At 49.8% G+C, this 24,466-nt stretch overlaps 1 protein-coding gene across 1 annotated transcript; it reads right to left on the reverse strand.

Moving 5' to 3' along the window:
• Positions 1–9,289: 9,289 nt before the first annotated feature.
• On the reverse strand, positions 9,290–13,241 carry BSX (brain specific homeobox; the record flags this gene model as incomplete). The annotated part of the gene is made up of 3 exons (XM_079762941.1): positions 9,290–9,529; positions 10,353–10,549; positions 12,980–13,241. 3 exons carry the CDS (start codon positions 13,239–13,241, stop codon positions 9,290–9,292), a joined length of 699 nt encoding a protein of 232 aa, XP_079619067.1.
• Positions 13,242–24,466: the final 11,225 nt, after the last annotated feature.

Here is a 24,466-nt window from a genome sequence, read left to right on the forward strand (position 1 = left end):
TGTGTTTGGCAATGAAGTCAGCCGTTTTTTTCTCCTCTACCAATTGTGCAATCCTCCTGCCTCAACAAATTCAGTTACAGAAAAGAAACATTGAGGTAAAAGATCAACACCTCCCTCATTCAAAGTAAAAGCCAGAGCAAAATAATCATGAAATTCAAATGATGAAGTTTCTGGATAAATACAGTAGACTGAACACACACACACACACACACACACACACACACACACCTATTTCACTCTCTTGGCAAGCTCCCGCTAAAATCACAGTAAACGGTGTTTTTAAGGCATAAGCATATAAAAATTGGAAGGAAAAAAAAAACAGGAAGAGGAACAAGATAAAATTTGAAAACTGGAAAACAGATAAATGGGTTGTTTTAAAAAAAAATTGGCAGACTTCAAAAATACTAAATTCTAACCTTGCAAAAGGGACATCCAAGAATCAATCTGATTTACACTAAAGAATACCCCCAAATGCTCAGGATCTGCTGGTGTCAATTGTCGCTAGAAGTGGGGGTAAAAGGAGGTGAGGGGGGCTAAATGAATGACAGCTGCCCCTCCCTCTGCAGGGACAGTGCTAGGAGTGAGGCACAGTGGCTGTCAGGAGGCCAGTGTGGAACACAGTCAATAGTGATCTAAATTCTAGTGCAGATCCTCCGGTCCTCTTCTGCTGCTGCCCCAGAACGCTGGGCCTTCAGCCTACAAACAGGAATTCGGAAAATTCTTCTCGGGGAGTCTGACCAGCCTGAGAGAAAACACCTAACGCTTCTGACTTCAGAGGTTCTCCGGTAAAGCTCAGAGTCAACAAGTCCCACCACGTAGCCACAGCTTCCTGTTAGCTTTTCTGCGTCTCCCACTGAAACACAAGCATGCAAACAGAGATTCCCCAGCACCTGAGAGTATTAGACAAAACATGACTGAAAAGAAGCAGGAGGATAAAGAAATTAGAAGAGATCTTGTGAATTAGAGATATGGTAGCAGAAATTTAAAAAACCCAAAGCTTAGAAGATAGCATTGAGGAATTTTCCCAGAAAGCAGAGCAAAAATGAAATAAATTTAAGGGATACATCCAGGGGGTAAAATCCAAATAATAGGAGTTCCATAAAGAACAAACATAGAAAAAGAGAAATAGAAATCATCGAAGAGTTAATTTGAGAAATCTTCCTATAACTGAAATAAATTAGTTTTCAGATTGAAAGGGCATATTGAGTATCCAGAACAGTGAATAAAAATAGCCCTCCAACCAAGGCACATAATTATAAAATTTCAGTACAATAGCTATAGAGTATTCTACGGGCCTCAATATAATCTACAATAATAAAAGCGCAATATGCTAATTAGACCGAACATCCTTCCGGACAAAGCTGCAGTGGGCGGGGACCAAGGCAGAGGCTCCCCAGCCACGGCAGCAGGTGGGGGCCGAGGCAGAGGCGGCCACAGCAGCGGCGGCGGCGGGGGGCCGAGGCCCTTGCACGAATTTTGTGCATCGGGACTCTAGTGAATAAATAAAACAAGGCACACAAAGAATCAAGAATCAAAATGGCTTTAGACTTCACAACAGCAACTGAAAGCTAAAAATCAATTGAATGATGCCTTCAAATTTATTCAAAAGTATTCAAAAAATATTCCCCATTTAGAATTCTATACTTAGCCAAATAATAATAAAGCATGAAACTAGAATAAAGAAAATTTTAGAGAAGGATGGTCTCAAAACATCTGCCTTTCACACACCAATCAGGAAACTACAGACTGATCGTCACCAAATTGAGAGGTTAAACCAAGAAAGAGGACGTTAAAGGGAACAGTGATAAAGTGAAAGACATCCCCAGGATGGAGGGACGGGAGATGCATTGACACGAGAATCCAGAAGGAAACAGACCAGAGGCTTTGGGAGATATTTATTCAGGTAAACAAAATGTTAACAACACATGAATATCTTTTATATATATATAAACAGAGCCTTTTTTATTTATTCTTCTTATTATTTTTTAATCCTCACCCAAGGATATTTGTCGAATGACTTTTAGAGAGAATAGAAGAGAGCAGGAAAGACAGAGAGAAACACCGATGTGAGAGAAATACATCGATTGGTTGCCTCCTGCATGCGCCCTGACCAGGGCTCCGGCCAGGGAGGAGCCTGCAACTGAAGTTCGTGCCCTTGACTGGAATCTGAGGCTCTGTCCACTGAGCCAAACTGTCTAGGGCAACACATGAATATCTTGGGGGGTGGGAGATATAGACAAATGGTGAAGAGCTTGGAGTTAAATTAGTAGCAGGTACATTAAAATTTAAGAATAAAACAAGACAAGTATTAACTCCAAGAAAAATAAAAAGTCTTGCAGAACAAGAAAAATAATCATAATTGATTACCTCATTTAGCTGAGGATTACACTTACGTGTCATAATTATGATCTAACTAAAATTACAATATTGAGAAAAGAGATGGAGAAGGTGCACATATGTAGTAGGAGCATGGGGAAAAGAGAATTAAATCTTTATTTCTATAACATAAAGTACTAGATAATTCCTAAAATAAAAATACCAAAAAGCATCAGCTCAGTGAAATAATTTGGAAACATAAAGTAGATACCAAAATAATCAGACACTAGTGAGACTAGTTGCCCGTGTGAAGAGAATAGGGAGGGGCAGGGGACTGCTCCCCTGTTGAACAGCCCTTGCAGAATTCTGTGACTCTTCAAACAATGCACATCAATGCACAAACAACGCAAGTGCATGATAAAACTCAAATATTTTAAAATTAAAAATAGAGAACTTTGGAATTGAAGGAGAAAAAAAATAAATGGAAAAAGATCAGAGCAAGCATAACGTATTCGCTTTTTGCTTTTAGCTTGTAAATTATGGAGCCACCTTCTATCTCTTATTCCCATTGCTTTCTCCAGTTCATTTCCCATTCCAAGTCAAGCACTGAGGAAGAAGACAGACGAGTTAGCTGTTCTTTAACTTCTGGCTAGAATATTGGCAAGTGCACTTAATTACCCCATTATGCGTAGCCATGGAGTCTAGGGAGAGAATGGATGCACCAAATATTCAGATAATCCCCAAGGGTTATATTAGTCAATATTTTTAAACAACTCTTTTGCTTATTCTTGTTTCAGAGGTATATAAGGTGTGTCTTTTTAAACTAAAATTTTTTCTTGGAAGCTTAAATCCTGGATTTCCCTGGTAGATTCTGTACTGGAAACAGGCAATTGAAGGTTCCCATGGATTTGAATTCTCACTTCCCTCCCTTCACAGGACGATGTCTGTCAGGGATAACAACATGCTGGGCAGGATGTGGGTGGGCGAGGTGCGGGGCAGTAACAGGAGTTCCTCAATGGACCCTCTGACTCCTGTTTCATCCAGCACCCGCATGTCCTCTTTTAGTCCACACAGGAGGACAATGACAAAGAGAAAATAAGATAAACTTCCAAAAACAATTTCTTGGAAAGAGACAAATAACCCTTTTGTAGCAGTGGTGACGGAGCGCAAGACCAATACCTTTTAGTTAACCATGTTCTTACAATAGTCCTATGAAGTATCATGTCAAGAACCAAACTGATCTGTTCAGATGTATATTGTATTTCATTATCTTCCTCTAGCACTTTCACCCAAGATCTCACAGTAGGTACTTTCATATCTCTTATCTCACATCCCCTCTCCACTTTTTTAAAAATATATGTTTATTGGTTTCAGAGAGGAAGAGAGAGGGGAGAGATAGAAACATCAATGATGAGGGAGAATCATTGATTGGCTGCCTCCTACACGCCCCTTACTGGGGATCAAGCCCGTAACCTGGGCATGTGCCCTTGACCTGAATGGAACCCAGGACCCTTTAGTCCACAGGCCAGCTCTCTATCCGCTGAGCCACACCAGCTAGAGCTCCCCTCTCCACTCTGTATTGACTTATAAGGCACTCTCTTTGTTTTTCAGATGCCAAGTAAGAGATGTAATTCAATCATTAGCAAAAAGTAAGATTAGAATTTAAGTCTCTATGCCAAGCCATCTAGCCAGTGGCTATGATGCCAAATCCGATTTGTGGCTATACAATATTATAAAGAGGGTAATAAGAAAAGGCTCCCAGAATTATTATAAATACAATCGTGGAGGAAAGGCTTCTGGTATGCACACTGGGAATTCTAAGAGAGAAGAGACATCTGTAATAGTGTCAACAATGAAAATAAAGTTTTTTAAAAAACTTCGATCTCTTGGTTTCTAATGAAAATAACCTTTATTTTTAAAAACACAGAAAATAGAACGGAGAGAATATGACTGGAGAGAAAACATGAGAATCATTTCAGATTTTCACCTCACTCCTAAATACTTATTAAAGGTCACTCCTCTGACCTCTACATGTATTAATTCTATAACTCACCAAACTAGTAGGTTGTATGACATTGGACAAGTCAACATCTCTGCCCTTGGTTGCCTCGTCTGCAATTAAAGGAGAGTAGGCCAGCATTTTGAGAATATAAAAATGTCGAGATTTGAAGTAGCTTAGAGATCATCTAGCTCATCCTACTGAATATATGAACCTCTCTGAAACAGTCCACGTGGTCACTCAGCCTTGGCTTGAGTGAGAACAGGGCTCACGTACTCAGTGCCTTCTAGGAAAGCCATGTAAGTTTCAGGTTATTCTTAATCAGATGTTTTTTAATAAACGGATCTAAGTTCTCACCAGATAATTTCCAGCTAAATCTTTTTAAATTTTACATTTAAAATTACTATGCAAAATCCTCTTCTCCACATAATTCAATGACAATAGCCTACTGTCATTTTTATCAAAACATTAATTAGTTGTAAGGTGTGATCATTAAAATTGGCCATTAGTCTTAATCCTGCCCCTGTCTATTGGACCTTGGCAAGATATTAATTATATCTGAATCTTAATTTCTTTGCTTATAAAATGAAGGGCTCAGAGTTTGTCAAATGTCTCTTCTAACATTTATGATACTTTCCTGACTATATCTTTGTCCTGAACTCAGTGGAACGTCACTTTGTTTTATTTTCAAGAATGAAGATTTTTAGATTTCTTTAATGAAGAATATACTTTTCTTCTTTTTTGTGTGTCTCTTGACTTTTCTAAATGTTCTGGATATAGTTATTTAAATTAGAGTGTATGACCTAAAATCTTATTCTTAGTGAGATGACAAGTAATTTTGATAAGTTGGAAATTATATTTCCTTTCCAATGAAAAGATGATAGAATAATAGGATCTTAAAGGTCAGAAGGAACCACACAAGGTATTCAGCCCAGTCTCCCCCTAAGGAAGAAATCCATAATAGGATATCCCTAACGTTTTGCCTTCCAACTTCTACTCAAACTCTCCTAGTGAAAGGAGTGCAGTGCTTTGCGGAGTTGGCCGGTTATATTGAAAGACAACACGGTGCCCAACCTGTAGAAGGTATTCAAATGTCGTTCAAAAGTTTGCTTTCCTGGAACGACCCATTGGTTCTGGTTCTGCTCTCTTAGCGTGCCAAAATAGATATGCCCCTTGATACTTGGGTGTGCAACCATTGGAATACAACTACCATAGCTAATCTCCCCTCCCCCAACTCCTCTCCAAGGCTTTGCTTCTCCAAGCTAAAAGCTCATGCTCCTTTATTTGTTGTTTTCCACACATTTTACTATCCAGCTTCCTAAACATTGGGTGAATTTTAGCTTGTCAACATCCTCTTTAAAATGCGATTCCAAGAATATAACAAACATAATATAAAGTATTTTATTTTTTTTAAAGTATTTTAATTAACTCATTATTTTTGCACATATATTGAGCCCACTTCAAGAAAACCAGGAGTCATTGCTTCAACTAAATATGTTTATTGCAGGATTCTCTTAGCACCAGAAAGCATCCTGTTTGCTCTTTGTTTTCATATCTCTTTATTTCTAGTTATCACATCCACACGAGTGGTGTCATGGATTCCAATTAATACTTCTTAGTGCCACTATCAGCTTAATACTGGGCTGAATGGTGTGTTGTTCATTTCTTATATTATTCTGTCATGTGAGTAGAAATATTATCAAGAGCCCCTCTCTGAAAATCTATGAAATGAAATCTATCACAAACAATATTAAGAACAAATATGAAAGAAATTATTTACTAAAATTGAGATTACATATAGGATGACTTTCCCACCTTGGCTATTTTAAGATGTTTTTGCTCCTTCAGAGTCAGACTTAACTATGTATTTCTTTCTTTAATATATCATAATGAACATGGTTTTGTCAGATCTTCATCACCAAGTGAAACTGAGTTTAGGCAAAAGGCTGGATAATTCAGGCAAAACACCTTTTCAGCCTATAGAGGCTTTGATCAATATTGAAGGCCAAAAACAAAAATGTGATCATGTTACATTAAATTGTGTCTATCCCTACTATCACTAACCCCCTGTGTATAGGAAACAAAAAGGGAAGGAAGAAGGAAGGAAGGAGGGAGGGAGGGAGAGAGGGAGGGAGGGAGGGAGGGAGGGAGGGAGGGAGGGAGGGAGGGTGAGGAAAGGGAGGAACGAAGGAATGAAGGAAGGAAAAAGAAGAGAACAGGAAAGAGAAGAAAAGAAAAAAGAAGAAACTTTAAGAGAACTTTGCTGTTGAATGGCTGGCCGCCAATCGCAGGGAATCTGGGGAGAAAGCAGTGCTCCAGGTCACAGCTCTTCGCTTCCCACGGAATCCCACCAGGAACAGCCCCAAAGGGAGAACCGGGATGGGGGGAGTGAGCATCTTTCTGTTCAGTGCTACTGAATCAAAGACAGACAGCCACTTCCTGGGCTCCAGGATCCCTTCTGCCCGTCAGGCGGAGCTGTGCCTGTGCTAACAAAGCTTCCTGGCTACCTGCCCTCTCCTTAGACCCAAAGCAAGTCCTGGCACCTTCTTGTGAAGACAGAAGAAAGAAAGAAATTTCTGATGTTTGGGGGTATGTGTTAACCGTCTAATTTCATTTTGTAAAATTTCCCTCAAAACATAAAAATTCTTTAATGTTCACTTTAAAAATTCTCCCCAAATCCCTTTGAGTAGCTGTTCTTCCTGGGATTAGAAGAACTTGAGGTCCCCCTCCCCCTCTTGTATAATAGTATCTATTTTCCCTTCCAGGTTACCAGGAACATTCTTACTCACAAACCACTTTTTTTCCTAAAACCAAGTTGTTTGTGTTATTGTAAAGCATTTGTCAAAACTCCTGCCTGAAAACAGCACTGTCATTCTCTGAACAGGAAGAGAAAAGAGAAATCTGAGCCTACATTTGCTTTTAATAACGCATCTACCCAATCTAAATAAACGACAGAGGTGTTCCTATAAAGTGATAGAGGCAAAATGCCAATCAGCGCGTTGTTACTCGGAAACAAGTGGACTGGGCAGAGGAATGAACAGGAGTCAGAATATGAATATATATATGGTCCTGCTTTGGCTGTCAGCTAGTCCTGACTTCATGGGTAAATCCCACAATCTTGCCAAGCCTTCAACTCCTTAACTAGGAAAGGGAAAAATAATTCTTGCTGCCTGTGACTCACAAGGTTGTTAATTGCTAGAAAGAACTTTGGAAAATAGAAACAGCTATACGATGCTTATGTTTTTAAAGCAACAGTTTTGCCTCCTAAGTGATGCAGAATGAATAAAGGTCTCACTCTGAGACTCATCTCTGCTTAAGATAATGTTTCCCTGAACAAGCCTTCTGTTAAAAAAAAAAAAAAAAAGCCTGCTCCTACACTCATGAGACCACAGAACTTTCTAGAAGGATCTTTAGGCTTCGTCCTCTTTCAGAGACATGGGGAGCCAAAACAGAATCAATGCAATGTAAACTCACACCGCCGCTGTCTACGGACAGGCACAGCTCACTTTATTGCGCTTCTCTCACAGCTGTGGCGTTTGTACAAACGGAAGGCAGACCTGGCGGCGGCCGAGGGGTTCCCACGCGCTTCCTCGCCGTCTGCTGCGATCCCAGCGGCCGGGCCCGCCGCCACAGGTGCCCGGAGCTGCCATCCACCAGCAGCGCCCAGGCCGGCGCTCTCCCGGCCTCCCGGGCTCCCCGACCGGCACCGCTCCGCGCGCGGGAGCCGGAGGGCGGCTGCTCTGCGGGACCCAGGAGCCGGGTCGGCGGCGTCGCCGCGTAGCTCCTTAGCGCAGTTCCCACTCCAGGTACCGGGAGCGCCGGTCTCCTCCGCCTTTCGGAGCCAACAGCGTCGTTCGCTCGGCCTTTCCCGCGCAGGTGGAACTGGAGACGGTTAACCGATTAGAAAACCAAACACGGGGCGGGGCGGGGTCTGCCCGGGAGCTTAGGAGGCGACTCTGCGGCCGCGGAGCCGGGGCCCGGGGCGGCGGGAAGGAGCGCGCACAGGTTGGCGCCGCGACAGACGGTCCCGGACACTTGCCCGCGCTCCCGCGAGCCCTTCGGTGCCTAACCCGGAGGAGGACGGGCGGCCCGGGCGCAGCGGGCCCCGGCCGCTCGGCAGTCTGGGCCGGAGACCCCGGGGCAGTCTCCCCTCCAGCCTCCGTCTTATCGCTCCGCGCGCCCGTGAAATGCGGGGAGGACGAGCGAGCGCTCCCCGCGCCGAGGAGACTCCCCGCGGAGGCCAGTGAGCCGTGGGCGGGGGCAGCGGGACCGGCGCGCGGCGAAGTCGGGAAGCGAACTCGCTCGAAGGGTGTTTCCTGCTCCAGGTCCCGCCGCGCGCGGGCCGCTCACCGGGGCCTGGGGCCGGGCGCGGGGGTGAGGAGGGCACGGGGAGCTCCGGCGCCGGCCCGCAGCGGGGAAGGGGCCGGGCGGACCCACCAGCCCGAGGGGCCCGCAGCGGGGAAGGGGCCGGCGGCGGGGAAGGACGCGGCGCCGGGGGAGGGAGCCGCTTTAGCTTTGGGGTCGGGAGGGCGGGGCCCGACTGGAGGGCGGTGGCGAGCCGCGCGCGTCCGTCCCGTCTGACCGGGTGGGAGCGGGTCGCGGCTCCGCGTTCCCGGAGAGCGGAGGCCCGACCGCCGGCCCCGCACCCGCAGGCGGTGGTTCTGCCCGCGGAAGGACGAGGGTCCGGGGAGGAGAGGCGACAACAGAGCTGGGCAGGCGGCTGGGCGAGGCCGGGGTCTGGGTCCCGGAGTGACCGTCCGTCCCCGCAGTGAGAGCCGGCGGCCGGCGCGGGAAGAGCCGCGGGCAGGACGCACCTGCGGGGACCCGGGCGGGAGGGGCGGGAGGTCGCGGCCGCGCGGTTGCAGGGCGGCGGGGGCGTGTTTGCCTTCCAGGCGCCGATCTCCGCAGCCGCCGAGCCTTCGGGGCGGGGAGGGAGCCGCGCCGGCCCACGGCCGCCTTCCCGCCGCCCGCCGCTCAGAGCCCCCGCGGCGCCGCGCCCGGCTCCCCTTCGTCCCCGATGTCCACCTCGTCCTCCGGCTCGGCGAGCGCGAAGGGGCCGGCGGGCAGCCCGGGCCGGGCCTCGGCGGGCGCGGCTTCGGGGCCGCGGGGGCTGCCCGCGGGGCTCTCGGGCCCGCCCGGCGCTTTGGGCTCGTCCTGGCTTTTCCTCAGCTGCTTTTTGTGCTTCATCCGCCGGTTCTGGAACCACGTTTTCACCTGATTTCAGGGAGAAAAATGGAAAACCCCGTCATTCCTGCAGACCCACGGCGACCGGCGGAGGTCTGGGCGCTGCTGGGAGTTAGGAAGATGGACCGCGACCCCCGGACGGGTTCCTGGGGGCTGGGACGGCTCTCGGGGCCGCCACCCCGACTGCGCGCAGGCCGGCGTCCGGGGGTGCGTGCGCCGGAGGACGCGCCCCAAACAGCACGAGGGTCGCGGCGGTGCGGGGGTAGCGCTCGCCCTGTCGCTGCGCGGTCACTCTCCCCGGGCGGGCGCGGCGCCCCCTTACCGCCGACAGGCCCGCTGACCGCGACGCCTACAGCCCGGCCAGCGATTCCCGGGCGGCAGAGGGGACCGACAGGGCCACGGCGGCCCCGCACGTGGGTGCGGGTGCGAAGGGAGCGCGTGCGGAGGGTGCGGGGGTGCGGGAGGGAGGCTGCCGCGCGTCTGGAGGACGGCGAGCGGAGGGGAGCCTCCGGACCGCGCCTGGGGTCAGCTCCCAGCCGGGGCGGCGGGGGGAGGCTGGCCGCCGAGGTGGCACTAAGACCGCGCCTCCGGGGACAGGGGCCCCTGCCGGCCCGGGCGCGGCCGACGGAGGAGAAGCGGGAGCGCGGGGCGGCGGCTCCCACGCGGGGGGCGGCGGTCAGAGTCGCCGGAGGAGGTCCCTCCGTCCGCGGCCCTGGGCGAGGCTGACGCGAGGCCGCACTTGGCTGAGGACCTTCGGGGCCGCCTGGGATGGAGGGGGCGGCACCCCCTTCGGGAGCTCTGCGGGCCGGAGGGGACGGGAGGGGACGGGGCGGGCAGCCTCCCGCCGGCCCACCTGCGTCTCGGACAGGCTGAGCGCCGTGGCCAGCTCCACCCGCTCGGGCGTGGACAGGTAGCGCTGGATCTCGAACCTCTTCTCCAGGCCCGACAGCTGCGAGTCGGAGAACACGGTGCGGGCTTTGCGGCGGCGGCAGTGCTTCCCGGGCAGCTCGGCGGGCGGCGGGTGCGGGAACAGCGCGGGGACCGGCACCCCTGCGGGGAGAAGGGGGGGGCTCAGGCGCGAGCTACCCCGCTCCACACCCTCCGCCCGCGCCGCCCCAGCCTCCTGCGGCCCCCGGTCCGGAGCCTCCGGGCCCCGCCCAGGAACCGCGGGGCACGGGGGGGGGGGGGGGGGGGCGAGAATGCCGCCCGGAGACCTTAGCGGGGAGCCATCTAGAACCATCTAGAAACCCAGCAGCTGCAGCGGGACGGGACGGGCTTATGAAGCCCGAGGGCTTCCTGCTTGGCTCTCCTAGTCCCCGCGCCCGGGCCTCGGTCGCGACACCGGAGTTTTCTTGCAAAGATCAGACGGCGCGGGAGCCGGTTCCCTCTCCCCCGTCCCCGCACCCTGGCCTCCGCGTGCGCTTAAGGCCGGTCGGCGGGTCGGGCCGCCGTCTGGCCCCAAACTCACTGACCCGCCTCCCCAGCTGCGGGTTTCCGCCTGCGGCCAGGACCCGGGGCCACGGAGTGGCAATCCCGCCTCGCGCGTTTCCTTATCAGACTCGGGGGCGCTGGGGTCCCCTCTTTCTAACGTGCTCGCTGCTTTTCTCAGTCTTTCCCTGGACCCCAGGCGGAAGGACTGAGCGCTTTCCCGGCGTCGCGGGCTCCCTGGGTCGGAGAGGCTCCCCGCGGGCCAACGGCCACCGGCGCCGAGGCGGCCGGTGGACTCGGGAACCAACGCGGGAAGCCAGCAGCCGGGGCACCGGCCGCCGCTGGGGGACAGGGGTGTGCTGGCCGCCGCTGGGGGACAGGGGTGTGCTGGCCGCCGCTGGGGGACAGGGGTGTGCTGGCCGCCGCTGGGGGACAGGGGTGTGCTGGCCGCCGCTGGGGGACAGGGGTGTGCTGGCCGCCGCTGTGGGGACAGGGGTGTGCTGGCCGCCGCTGGGGGGGGGGACAGGGGTGTGCTGGCCGCCGCTGGGGGGACAGGGGTGTGCTGGCCGCCGCTGGGGGGACAGGGGTGTGCTGGCCGCCGCTGTGGGGGGACGGGGGTGTGCTGGCCGCTGGGGGACAGGGGTGTGCTGGCCGCCGCTGGGGGACGGGGGTGTGCTGGCCGCCGCTGGGGGGACGGGGGTGTGCTGGCCACTGCTGTGGGGACAGGGGTGTGCTGGCCGCTGGGGGGACAGGGGTGTGCTGGCCACTGCTGTGGGGGGACAGGGGTGTGCTGGCCGCCGCTGGGGGGACGGGGGTGTGCTGGCCACTGCTGTGGGGACAGGGGTGTGCTGGCCGCTGGGGGGACAGGGGTGTGCTGGCCGCCGCTGGGGGGACAGGGGTGTGCTGGCCGCCGCTGGGGGGACAGGGGTGTGCTGGCCGCCGCTGGGGGGACAGGGGTGTGCTGGCCGCCGCTGGGGGGACAGGGGTGTGCTGGCCGCCGCTCGGGGACAGGGGTGTGCTGGCCGCCGCTGGGGGGACAGGGGTGTGCTGGCCGCCGCTGGGGGGGGACAGGGGTGTGCTGGCCGCCGCTGGGGGACAGGGGTGTGCTGGCGGGTGTGACGCCAAAGCCGGTTGGGACTTCGATGCGGGCTTTACTCCTTCCGACCCAGGGCGCGCGCCGGTTTCCCGCTTCGCACACACTTCCAGCTTTTGTGGTGGCTTCACCAGCGGCCCCGTGTCTGTGTCTTCGGCCCCGCGCCTTTCCCAGTCCCGCCGGGGCTCGGGAGTGGCTGTGTCCGGGAAAGCGCCGGGAGCCGTGGCGGGCCCTCCGGAGAGAGGCAGCAGCAGCCTGGGCGCCCCCGCGCCCTGCACCAGCTGGAGCGGCTGGGCCTGCCGCTCCCAGGGCCCGGCCGGCCGGCCGTCACGCTGCCTTGGAGCCGGGCTCCCCGAGGCCAGCAGCGCGGAGGTTAAGCTTAAGACCGAGTTCGAGGCTAGCCATTGGGAGTAAAGAGAGTTAAAGAGCAGCCGGTCCCTCCCTCTCTTTTTCTTACCCTTTCTCCCTTATTCGGCCCCAGACCTCAGTCCTCAGAATATCCCAACCCTCTGGCACTCCTAGGCCTCCCCGCCTGCGTGGGGAGCGCTCAGCACCCGGGAGGGTCCTCTGAATGTCTGATGACAAAGTTGAGGACTGTTCTGCCCGTGAAGGGGCCTGGGGTGTCCCTCAGAGCAGGCAGACAGCGAGTGGGACCTGAGAGCTGGACCAAGTGGCCAGGAAGACCCCGAGGGAGGGGACTGAGCACCGCCTGCCACCCAGAACAGCACCCCCTTCAGCCCCTCTCCCTGGGCTGGCGTGCTCCCCCATTGTGAAGAGCACAGAGGGACAGGAGTCTCGGCCACAGCCCCCCCCCCCCACCCCCGCCTTCTGCCTCTCACTCAGGAAGGAGGCGCGGGCCAGGCCGCCCGCTGTGGCCTTCTCTGGGCGCCCACAGGTTTGGGGTCTGCGCTAGAGGCCCGCCCTCTTGCTCCCCACACTTGGAACCCCCTGTTACTTACCCGAAGTGGTGAGGAAGTAAGGGTGGTGATGGTCTCCCTTATGCAGAGGGTGGTGGGGGTGCGGAGCCAGGAGGGTGGGGGTGGGCATGAGGGGGTAGCCATAGTCTAGCAGAGGCACCCGGGAGGCCAGAGAGCTGGCGAAATGGTCGGGGGGCACCTCCCTGAGTGGCTTGGGCTTGTGCAGCAGGATGTCCTCAATGAAGAAAGACGTGGGCCTCTGAGAAGATGCCGGGTGTAGGGGGGAGGTGAAGTTGAGGTTCATCTTGATCCGAGCCCCCCGACACAGAAAGAAGGCCCAGGAGGGGGTGCAGGGAGCAGGCAGCGGCTCTGCACGCCTGGCCGGGAGCCGACCACCACCCCTCGAGGCTCGGATCTCCAGGCTCTCTCCCCGTCCTGGGCTACCCCTGGCGCTGGAGGCGAGAAGACTAGCTCCTGGGTAGGTTGGGTCTGAGAGTAGGAGAATTGGCAGCTTGGAGAGGGAGCCAGGAGAGCCAATGGCGAGGCTGCCAGCAGCGGAGGGGCGGGGGCGGGCTCGGGGCGTGGCGGGGAGCTGTCCGCGGTGCTGAATTCGGCCTTCCAGACCCGGGAGAGCAGAGGGGACCGGGTTCTTGCTCCTACCAAAATTCCCCACCTTAATTTCTGCCAGTCCACCTGCAGGAGCTGTTTGCTCCCAGCTGTTTTTAAAGAAAGCTAAAAAGACAAAGTCTCTGTCCCCGGACAACTCCTCTTTAGAGAACAGAAAGCACTTTAAAGGCCCAAAGCAATAGGGGTAAGGCACTCACTTTGGCATTCGGGTCTGAGTTTTAAAAATTTAGAAAAAATGGCCCTGCAGAGTGTGACTCGGTAGATGAGCATCGGCCTATGAACCAGGAGCTCATGGTTTGATTCCTGGTCAGGGCACATGCCCAGGTTCTGGGCTCGATCCCTAGTAGGGGGCATGCAGGAGGCAGCCGATTCTCTCTCATCATTGATGTTTCTCTCTCCCTCTCCCTTCCTCTCTGAAATCAATAAAAATGTATTTTTAAAAAATAAATATTTAGAAAAATGAAAGCGAAGGAGAAGTGAGAAGAGAGTCCATGTCTGATAGACCCAACTTAAATTGATGGCTGGATTGTTGAGGTAGATAAATAAAATGATGATCATAATATTCTTTACCTCAGTTATAGAGGCTGGTGTGAGGTAAGTTATACCTGCATCAGTCAGGTAATATGGTCTGTGTAAATCTGTCCAGAGCTACTCTTAATGCCAGTCTTCACCTCCTATCAAATTTTCATTATCTTCTCCTCACTCCATTCGCAGGGCTTGCTATTTCTGCTAGACTTACCCCTTTCAACTTTCCCTCCCTCCCCCATACACACATCCTATATAATGAAGAGGTGATATGCAAATTGACCCTCACACTGTAATGCCATCACAAGATGATGGCACGTACAGCGGAGGCTGGGTTCCCATAACACAAGATGGCTGCACCCATAGTGGAGGCAGGGTTCCTGTATCGAGCGATCAGCAGGGACCTGAGGCTGTGTGGTGCTGGGCTGGGCCAGGGGACCTCAGGCTGTGCTCCCCGCCCAGTGCGGCTTGATGGGGGAACTCAAGGTGCACCCCCCACCTGGTGGGGCTTGATGGAGGACCTCAAGGCGTGCCCCCCACCCCAGCCTGGGCCGGGGCACCTCAGGCCATTCCCCCACCCCAGCACTGGGCTGGGAGACTTCAGGCTGCGCCCCCCCCCCCATGCAGCAGGGCTTGACAGGGGACCTCAGGCTGCACCCCCTGCCTGGTGTGTGTCGTGGGACCTGAGGCTGCATCCCCCGCTTGGTGTCAGGCCAGGGGACCTAAGGCTGTGTCCCCTGCCAAGCAGGGCTTGATGGGGGCCCTGAGGCTGTGCCCCCTGCCCAGTGGAGCTTGACGGGAGTGGGGCCAGCTGGGTCTGGGTCTGGGTCTCGCGCAATTTCGAGGCGCATGTGGGTGGGTGGGGACATGACTCTGAGTCCCGCGGTGTGCCCCAGACTCTGACAGGAGGGAGATTTTCATATACATTTTACTAATTTTCTTTCATCTCTGACACTTCTATTATAGATAAAAGGCAAATAGCAATATTGAAATATTTCCTCTAATTAATTCCCTTTTAATGTGCACGAATTTTGTGCACCAGGCCACTGTACGAGTATAATTATGCCAGGGGTTTTTGTCTCCCATTCCCTTTCCAGCCTTTCTTTTCATTTCCCTCCCTCCCAATATTTGTTTTCCTGTTTGTCTTTTTCTAATCTGTCACATTTATTTCCCTTGAGTCAATTTGCTAAAATGAAGTTGATCATCTACAGCACAGCCGGGCTAACTTTGGCTCGCATCTCCAAAAATTGCTCTAATTATTGGTGTTAAACTCAAGGAAATTAAAAGAAGCCACTTCTCTTCCATCTCCCCATTTTTAAGCTCTAATTTGTTGAAATCTAGTTGTCATCACAATTCCAATCACTACTGCTAATAGCAAAAGTGTTTTAATAGACACTGAGTCCTCACAACCCATGCTATTAGATAATTAGAGGAGGTGTTAGAAAGCCAAGTGCTAATCCTTGGGCGCCTGGGTAGAATTTTCATCTGATCTAGCAGGTAAAACAAATTAATTACCAGAATCAATTAGGCCCCAAACTACAGTGCTGCAGGAAGTGGGAGCTCTGTGTTCCATATGGATGACCTGGTAAAAATGGTAAACAGAGGAGAAGAGTGAGAGGAAGGAGAAAGAAGTGGGAAATAACTTTAAAATAAGATCTTAGCAAGTAGGCATCTAAATAAAGTCAGAATGCTTTGTCCTGAAGTCTGAAATGTGATTTTTGTTTTAAGTTCATCATGGTAAGAGCTGAAGATGGAGAGCAGGCCACCGAGAGGTGGCCACAGAGAGGGAAAATGCAGGCTCCAGAAGTTGCGCCTTAGTCCTTAGCCATGGTCCCGTCCAGTCATCCCCCACAGCGCTAGAGAGAAACTGAAAAGGCTCAGACTCCTGTCTCCCAAGACCCTAAAGGCTGAGGGGCTATTGAGGACGTACCTGCTCACCCTCTTCTCTGAGCCAACGCAGAGGAAGAGCACAGATTTGCATTCAGCCTTGGAGATGGGAATTCAGCCTCATCAGGGTGGGGATTAACTTCTGCTCGGATGGTGCAATGGAAAGATTGTTAAATGTCTCTTTGGGAGCAGGGCGAGGAAACACGTCTTTGGGAGACAGTTACCTTTGACCCAGGGCACTGCAAACGTTTTCTCAGAATTTAGCCTTAAGCAGTGGTCGGCAAACTCATTAGTCAACAGAGCCAAATATCAACAGTAACAACGATTGACATTTCTTTTGAGAGCCAAATTTTTTAAACTTAAACTTCTTCTAATGCCACTTCTTCAAAATAGACTCGCCCAGGCCATGGTATTTTGTGGAAGAGCCACACCCAAGAGGCCAAAGAGCCGCATGTGGCTGGCGAGCCACAGTTTGCCGACCACGGGCCTTAAGCATTTCAGAGTGCTCACAGTATCGGAGGAGGGAAGAGGAGGGAGGGGAGGGGATAGACGGCCTCTGGGTCCTTTCCCTTCCCCTTGTTTCATCCACTCTGGACTCAGCTCCCCGGTCTCCCCCAAGCTAAGGCTATTTCCCGGGCCCTGCCTCTGCCTACGTGCAGGGGAGGAGGAGGCCCACTCCTCACACTCCCTCTCTGGGTCCTGCTTTCTCTAGGACTCGATTCCACAGCCCAGCACTGCCCACGCAGGAGGAACCTAAGAAGTGAGAGATGGAGGGTGAAAACTAGATAGCGATGGGAAGGGCCAGGACCTGAGGACTGCAGGGGAGTTTTACTTCCCCTTCCCCTTTCCCTTTCCGCGATGCTGGAAAACAAAGCTTCCTGGCTGAGTGTGGTGGTTGCCAGAGGGAAGGGGGGTCAGGGGAGAAGGGGGTCCTAATATATGACAGGAGATTTGACTTTGGGCACACAGTGCAATACACAGATTTTGTAACAGAAACCCACACCTGAAACCTCTGTATTCATGTTGACCAATGTCACCCCAATACATTTAATTTTTAAAAAAGCTCCATTGGCCCAGCCGGGGTGGCTCACTGGTTGAGCATGGACCTATGAACCAGGTCACAGTTCAATTCCTGGGCTGTGGGCTCAATCCCCAGTGTGGGGCCTGCAGGAGGCAGCCAATCAATGGTTCTCTCTCATCATTGATGTTTCTATCTCTCTTTCCCTCTCCCTTCCTCTCTGAAATCAATAAAAATATATTAATAAATAAATAAATCCTATATAATAAAAGCCTAATATGCAAATCTACCGAACAATGGAATGACCGGTTGCTATGACGCGCACTGACCACCAGGGGACAGATGCTCAATGCAGGAGCTTCCCCCAGCCCGCAGGCCCCAGGCCAGCCAAGGCGGGTGCCAGTGGGGACCCCTGATCGCCCCATTGGTCACCCCACAGATAGGACCTGATTGCCGGCCAGGCCTAGGAACCCTACCCATGCACAAATTTTGTGCACCGGGCCCCTAGTAAGTAAGTAAATAAATAAATAAATAAATAAATAAATAAATAAATAAATCTATCTCACGGCTGAGAAAGTAAACAGCCACCAGCACCAAAGCAGGCCTCTGGGGGGAACAGAGGCGAGAACAGGGGATCCATGGGAAGTGGAGGCAGACAGGGATCCCTAAGTCTACACCCTACTGGATGAGGGAGACCCCCTTCTCCCAGGTGCTCAGTAACCACTGCCGGGCTTGCCATGGGCCTGGGGACCGGAGCCCAGCACTCAGATGGACAGGCTGTCCAGGCAAGTCCTGCCCCTGGAAAAGTTCCTGTGGGGTTGAGCCTCACATTCCTCTTAGAGCTCTCAGGGAAATCTTGAGGTCCAAAAAGCTGGGAAGTGTCCTTATGGTGTTGGGGCTACTGAGCAGAACCCAGGGAAGCTCTATCATGAACAGAACCCAGCCCTGCCTTCGCAAGGGACTCACGCCTGGCCCCTCCTACGTCTGCGGTGAGTGACAGAGAGGCCAGACCCCGCTTGAGATGCAATCCTGTTTGTCCGATGTTTGGAGGAAGAGGCATTCCAGAGCCCACAGGCCTGCCTCTACCCACCTCCCTCAGGCCCTCGTGCCATTCGGGTAAGAGGTAAATGTCACATTTTTAGATAGCCTGTAAACAATTTGCCCCTTAAAAGCAGAAATGTTTCATTGCCTGGATTGTCTGTAAAGTCTAGAACAGCACCATTCAATAAAAATATGAGCCACATAGGTAATGTTAGATTTTCTACTAGTCACATTGAAAAAGTAAGAGGAAACAGCCCTAGCCAGTTTGGCTCAGTGCCTAAAGCATAGGCTGGGGACTTAAGGGCCTCAGCTTTGATTCTGGTCAAGAGCACGTACCTTGGTTGCAGGCTCGATCCCCTAGGCCTGCATTGGGGAGGCAACCCATTGGTTTCTCTCTATCTCTCCCCCTCCCTTCCACTCTCTAAATAAATAAATAAATAAATAAATAAATAAATAAATAAATGTATGTAAGAAGAAAGAGGAAACAGGTGAAATATTAATTTATTAATAAATAAATAAATAAATGTATGTAAGAAGAAAGAGGAAACAGGTGAAATATTAATATACCAGTAGCCCTGAGCACGAATCTGTGCGCCAGTAACTCTCCGTAGGGCCTGGCCGCTCCGCACCCGCTCCCCAGAGGCTCTTCGTGGCCCAGAGGCCCATCCGCGGCCTGTGCCCGCTGCCCACAGGCCCTCCGCGGCCGGCCGGGGTGGAACGCTTGCCTTGTCACCGCGGCAATGAAGCAAGCATTCCGCCAGGCTGCTCACGCTGCCCGCTCTCAGTGACCGCCCCCCGCCGCCCCGGGACTGGGGCACTCCGGCAGGGCTGAGAGGACTGGGTGCTGCCATCTTGTGGCTATGGGTGCTGCCATCTTTGTGACAGAGTGATGGTTAATTTGCATATTACCCTTTTATTAGATAGGATTTTATTTAACCCCAATATATCAAAAATGTTATTATCCAACATGTAATCGATATAAATATTATTAGTGAGATTCTTTTGCATATCTTTTTAATATTAAATCTCCAAACTCCAGCGTGTATTTCACATTTGCTGTGCATCTCAGTTCAGACCAGCCAGGTTTCAAGTGCTCAATAGCCACCTGTGGCTCTTGGTTACCTGTTGGACAGCCCATGGCCAGGTAACTGTCACACTCCCGTTTATCCCTCTCCAATGTAGGTTGACATACACAGAGAAAATGGAAAGCGGTTCTGAAGCTAGTCCAGGACATTGTCAATGCTTGCCATTCATCCATCCATTATATTAGATAATTACGAGCATTTACTGAGCATCTACTATATTCCAGGCTACTCACCACACATCTTCCCAACCTCAGGAGGTTCAATAAATGCACTCACATTACATTAATCTTTTATTCTCATTTGACTAAAAGTCTGTCACCCAGGACCGGCTGTAGCTGACACATAAAATCAGGTTCTGTACACTGCCCTGAGCGAAAAGAAAAGATCAAATAAATCCTCTCCCACCCCAATCTGCACGACATGATAGAACTGCTTATGGTTTCAGCTGAAGAATTATTAATTAATTTAAAGAGAAGAACGATCTTCCTCAGGGATCAAATGATTAAACAATACTCCTCTCTTTCATGTCAGTCTCCTCTGAAACTGTCCTCTGAGCTGGGACTTAGTTTCCCGAAGAGATAACCCTATTGATGATCAAAGGAAAAGGCTGATTCCATTAGCCAAGTTGCCTATACTGTGGCCTTCAAAATAAAGGGAGAAATGTATTTTAGAAGCATCTGAGTAACACACTTTACTCATAACATTTTTGTATTATATTGCTTGTTGTCTGTTTCAACTTACCTTCTATCTGAGTACTTTATTTTAAGCACTACCAAAGTGGATGACATGTATAGAGAAAGAACTGGAGTCATGAATGCTTCCTGCAAATGCATCTTCTTTTACACTGGGAAATAGGATGTGAACTCACATGAGAACACATTCAAGGAGAGGGCACTTAAATCACGGTATTCCTCAGATAAGGAGGACTAAGCCCATCCAGTTTGCTCATTCAGGACTGGGCCAGTCTTTAAGATCAAAAACTTTCATTTCTTTTCCCTATTGAAGTTTTCTATCTGCCTTTGGCATCTCAATTCAAAACATGCTTCTTAAAGTTCGTGATAGAAAGAAAGACCTTAAGGTAATTAAAGGTTTGAAATATGAGAGATCGTATAGCATCATTTCTTTCTATTTTTTATTATTTTTGTTTTATTTTTATTGATTTCAGAGAGGAAGGGAGAGGGAGAGAGAAATAGAAACATCAATGATGAGAGAGAATCATTGACCAGCTGCCTCTTGCACGCCCCCTACTGGAGATCGAGCCCGCAACCCGGGCATGTGCCCTTGACCGGAATGGAACCAGGATCTCTCAGTAGGCAGGCCGATGCTCTAGCCACTGAGCCAAACTGTCCAGGGCCATATAGCAGCATTACTCCTCTAAGAGGTATATAGTAGAGTGTAAATGATCTTTAAATCAGTTTCTTATTAGAATTCTATCATTTTCCTCAAGTCCCAGAAGAGTAGCCCAATATATTTACCAGGAGAAAAAACAATAAGCTAACACAAATGCTTTTTAAATATTCTTTTCTTCCATTCTAAAGCACCCAAATTATATTATCAGAGTTTAAAATTAGCACTTAATGATACAATGTACTTTTAACAGTAATACCAAACGAGTATGCATAGTTTTGAAAATAAAGGGGCAACTCTCGCCATTAATGTTTCTCTCTCTCTCTCCCTCTCCTTTTCTCTCTGAAATCAATAAAAGTATTTTTTAAAAAAAAAAAAAAGAAAGTAAAGGGGTATACATTGCTACCACTATATACTGTGAATTTCTGATGTAAGAGATTGTAAGACCTTTTCAAACTCTATTTTTAGGTACAAATATGAGCTTGTAAACATTTCCAAAAAGGACCTCATGTGCAGAACTAAATTTTTGGTATGTTTTTGTTTAAATGCTGGATCATTTATATTTTGTTTGAAAATACTGTTCATGAATTCAAATTGATTTTTATTCTTCTAACTCTCATTTTTAACACAATGGAGTTAGTGGACCAAAAAATATATGTAATAATGGAAGGTATAAATGTTGTCACTATTAGAGTATAATATTAAATTTGTCTTACAATGATCAAGATGGTAGCTAATTTTAAAAGGAAGCAAAAGGAAAAATATTGGAGAGATTTTCTTAAATAAATTTAAAATAGGAAAAGCCATTTTTGTATAACATATAAACCTAGATGCCATAGAAGAAAAATATTAATAAAATTAACTATATTAACTTAAAAATTCTTTATGGCAAAAACTATTATAAGCAAAGAAAAAAAAGATGAACAATAAACTGGGAGAAAATATATGCAACTCATATCCCAGGCACAGGAATAATCTGTTATACATAAAATGTTACTGCAGCCCTAGCCAGTGTGGCTCAGTTAGCTGAACATCATCCCAGGTACTGAAAGGTTGCCCATTGGATTGCCCAACAGGGCACATACCAGGGTTGCAGGCTTGATCCCCAGTAGGGGGTGTGCAGGAGGTAGCCTATCGATGTTTCTATATCAATGTTTCTCTATATATATATATAAAAATAAATAAAAACGTATTTTTAAAAATTTACTACAAATCAGTAAGGAAAAAGATCAAGAGTACAGTTTAAAAATGGGCCAAGGATAGACCAAAACAACAACAACAAACAAACAAACAAAAACACGCACAAAACAGTTCACACACACAAAAAAATATAACCCTAGCTGGTTTGGCTCAGTGGATAGTGTCAGCCTGCAGACTGGAGGGTCCCCGGTTCTGTTCTGGTCAAGGGCACATGCCCAGTTTGCGGGCTCAATCCCCAGTAGTGGGTGTTCAGGAGGCAGCTGATCAATGATTCTCTCTCATCATTGATGTCTTGATCTCTCTCTCCCTCTCCCTTCCTCTCTGAAATCAATAAAAATACATTTAAAAGGAAGGAAAATATAAATGGCCATTAAGCATTTTTAAAATGCTACTAATACTAAAAGTAAGACTAATAAAAGCTTAATTACACTGAGACAACATCATTAACTACTGAATTAAATTTTTTAATCTGATCAATTTAAAATCCACTCTGTTAGCAAAGGTGTGGGGGAAAGAATCACTCTCATACATTGATGCAAAGAATGCAAATTTATGCACTCTCCATGAAGAACAATTTGCTTTAATTTTTATAAAATTTTATTGAAATCATCTATCAATTATAATGAATGAGTGAAGGCTTCATGCAAGACACAATATTAGAGCTGGACCATTAAGGGAGGTAGAGTTTGTACAGGTGAAATGGAGGTGATGAAACTGTTCTGCTCAGGATAGCAGCACATGTACTCATGGCGGGGGTGGGGGGGGGGGAGGAGGGGGTGAACACACTGTATTTGCAGGACTCTACCTTGGCATCAGTGGAGTGGATTTGGAGTAGCATTTTGAAAGGTAGCTATGGTCTTACTGGTAAGTGCTTTGAAAGATAGTCAGAAGGCTTTATTTTTACTTCTGAGGAAGTGGGGGAGCACAGGCGCCCGTGAAGGGTGTTGGAGCAGAGGTGCAGTCCAGGAAATTTCAGCTCAAGTCTCTGTGCATGAGGACTTAGAGGAAAGGTCCTAGAAAGTCCAGAAAGTATATTTTTGGTGTTTTCAGAAGTAAGTCCATTCAGCCAATAAACAACCATTCATGCGTCCAACAAATATTTCTTAGTTATTTCTGTGCACGTGAGGCACGGTGTAGCCGCTTAGAGGATACAAACACTGCTTTAAGACCTTCCTGCCATGACAATGGCAGGGTCTTAACTGCTAACTGTCTCTGTTCCCCTTCTGTCACTCCAGTCCTTTCTTTACTACCAGAGTGGTGATTCAAATGTGCAGATCTGGGTATGTTGGTCCGAGCTGAAAATCCTCTGATAGTCTTTATGCGTGTTTTACCACAATAAAAAACGTTATAAAAAATCATTGGTAAATTCCTAGTGCCCTAAGCTCTTTAACATGCCATACTCTCTCCCATCCCTGAGTCCTAGAATATGCTACCCTCTCTGCCAGGAACACTTATTATCTAGCCATACTCGCTCTGCTCTGCTTATCTATACATTTCTCCACGGGAAGAACTTGCTTCCTCCTGGAGCCTCCCGAAGGCCCAGGTGTGTTAGGGGCCCTGTCTCTATGCCACCATCTACTTCTGACATCATAATATTTTTCTCACTGCACAGCAACTGCCTCTTTTCATTTCTTTTCTTTTTTAATCCTTATCCAAGGAGTGAGGAAAATTTTCCATTGATTTTTTTAGAGAGAGTGGAAGAGAGGGGGAAAGAGAGAGAGAGAAAAAAACATCGATGTGAGAGAGACACATCAATCGGTTGCCTTCCACACCTGGCCCAATTGGGGGTGGGCGGGGAGAGGCGAACCCACAACCCAGGTATGTGCTCTTGACCCGGAATTGAAGCCAAGACCCTCTAGTATGCAGGCCGATGCTCTAACCATTGAGCACCCTGGCCAGGGCAACTGCCTCTTTAAGAACTTCTCTCCCTCAGTAGAGCAAACTGTATACCCCAAGCATCTAGCTCAATGTCTGGCACATGGTAAGAGCTCAAAAATGGACTCACTGACTGAATAAGTGGATAAGCAAGTACACGCATCAGTGAAAGAACCGCTCAGGTGATCCAGCCTGGCAGACTTGGCTTTGCTGGGAAAGAAGCAAGTGTTTTCTATTGTTTATAAAATGGCACGAAGGCTAATCCATCACTGGTCACCTTTCCAGTTCAATATGAAATGGGGCGAAGACCCTAGCTGGTAATGGTTGAGATGGCTGGTTATTAGATAACAAGCTGTGGGGAGGGTGGTTCCTATGACAACCTGTAAGCTTATTAAACACCACAAGCCTAGAATGCACCAGAAAACCCAGACTCAAGTGAGGGCAAGATCTGTCGGCTCCAACTACCTGGTCTATATAGCTCTTCGTATTTATTTCGAGTCCTAGAATGCTTAGGCTGGGAGAACCTTACAGGTTTGTTTGTTTGTTTCCTTCTTGTATTCCTTGTTGTACAAATAAGTTCCAGAAAAGGTAAGCGATTTGTCCAACGCCACACAGCAAAGTAGTTGCAAAGCTGAGGCTAGAAGCCCCGAACCACTCCACATGCGGTCGTTAGCATTTCGTCACTCAGCACGGTGTGGGAGCCCTTGGCCGACGTGTCCGTCACAGGCCGGTTTGCACAGTTTCTCACTCGGTTAAAATCTTCATTCCATTCACTCAGAACCTCGTGCATGCATCCATTTATTCACTCTCTCCTTCAGTGAGTGTTCAATGTTAGCACATAGTGCACTACGCGGTGCGCACAAATAGTAAACTGCCCAACGCGGGGCCTCGGCCCTCACAGGGTACGGCTGTGGAATGAGAGAA

This window comes from Cnephaeus nilssonii (genome assembly GCF_951640355.1).
Source record: "Cnephaeus nilssonii genome assembly, chromosome: 22".
NCBI classification, from domain to species: domain Eukaryota; kingdom Metazoa; phylum Chordata; class Mammalia; order Chiroptera; family Vespertilionidae; genus Cnephaeus; species Cnephaeus nilssonii.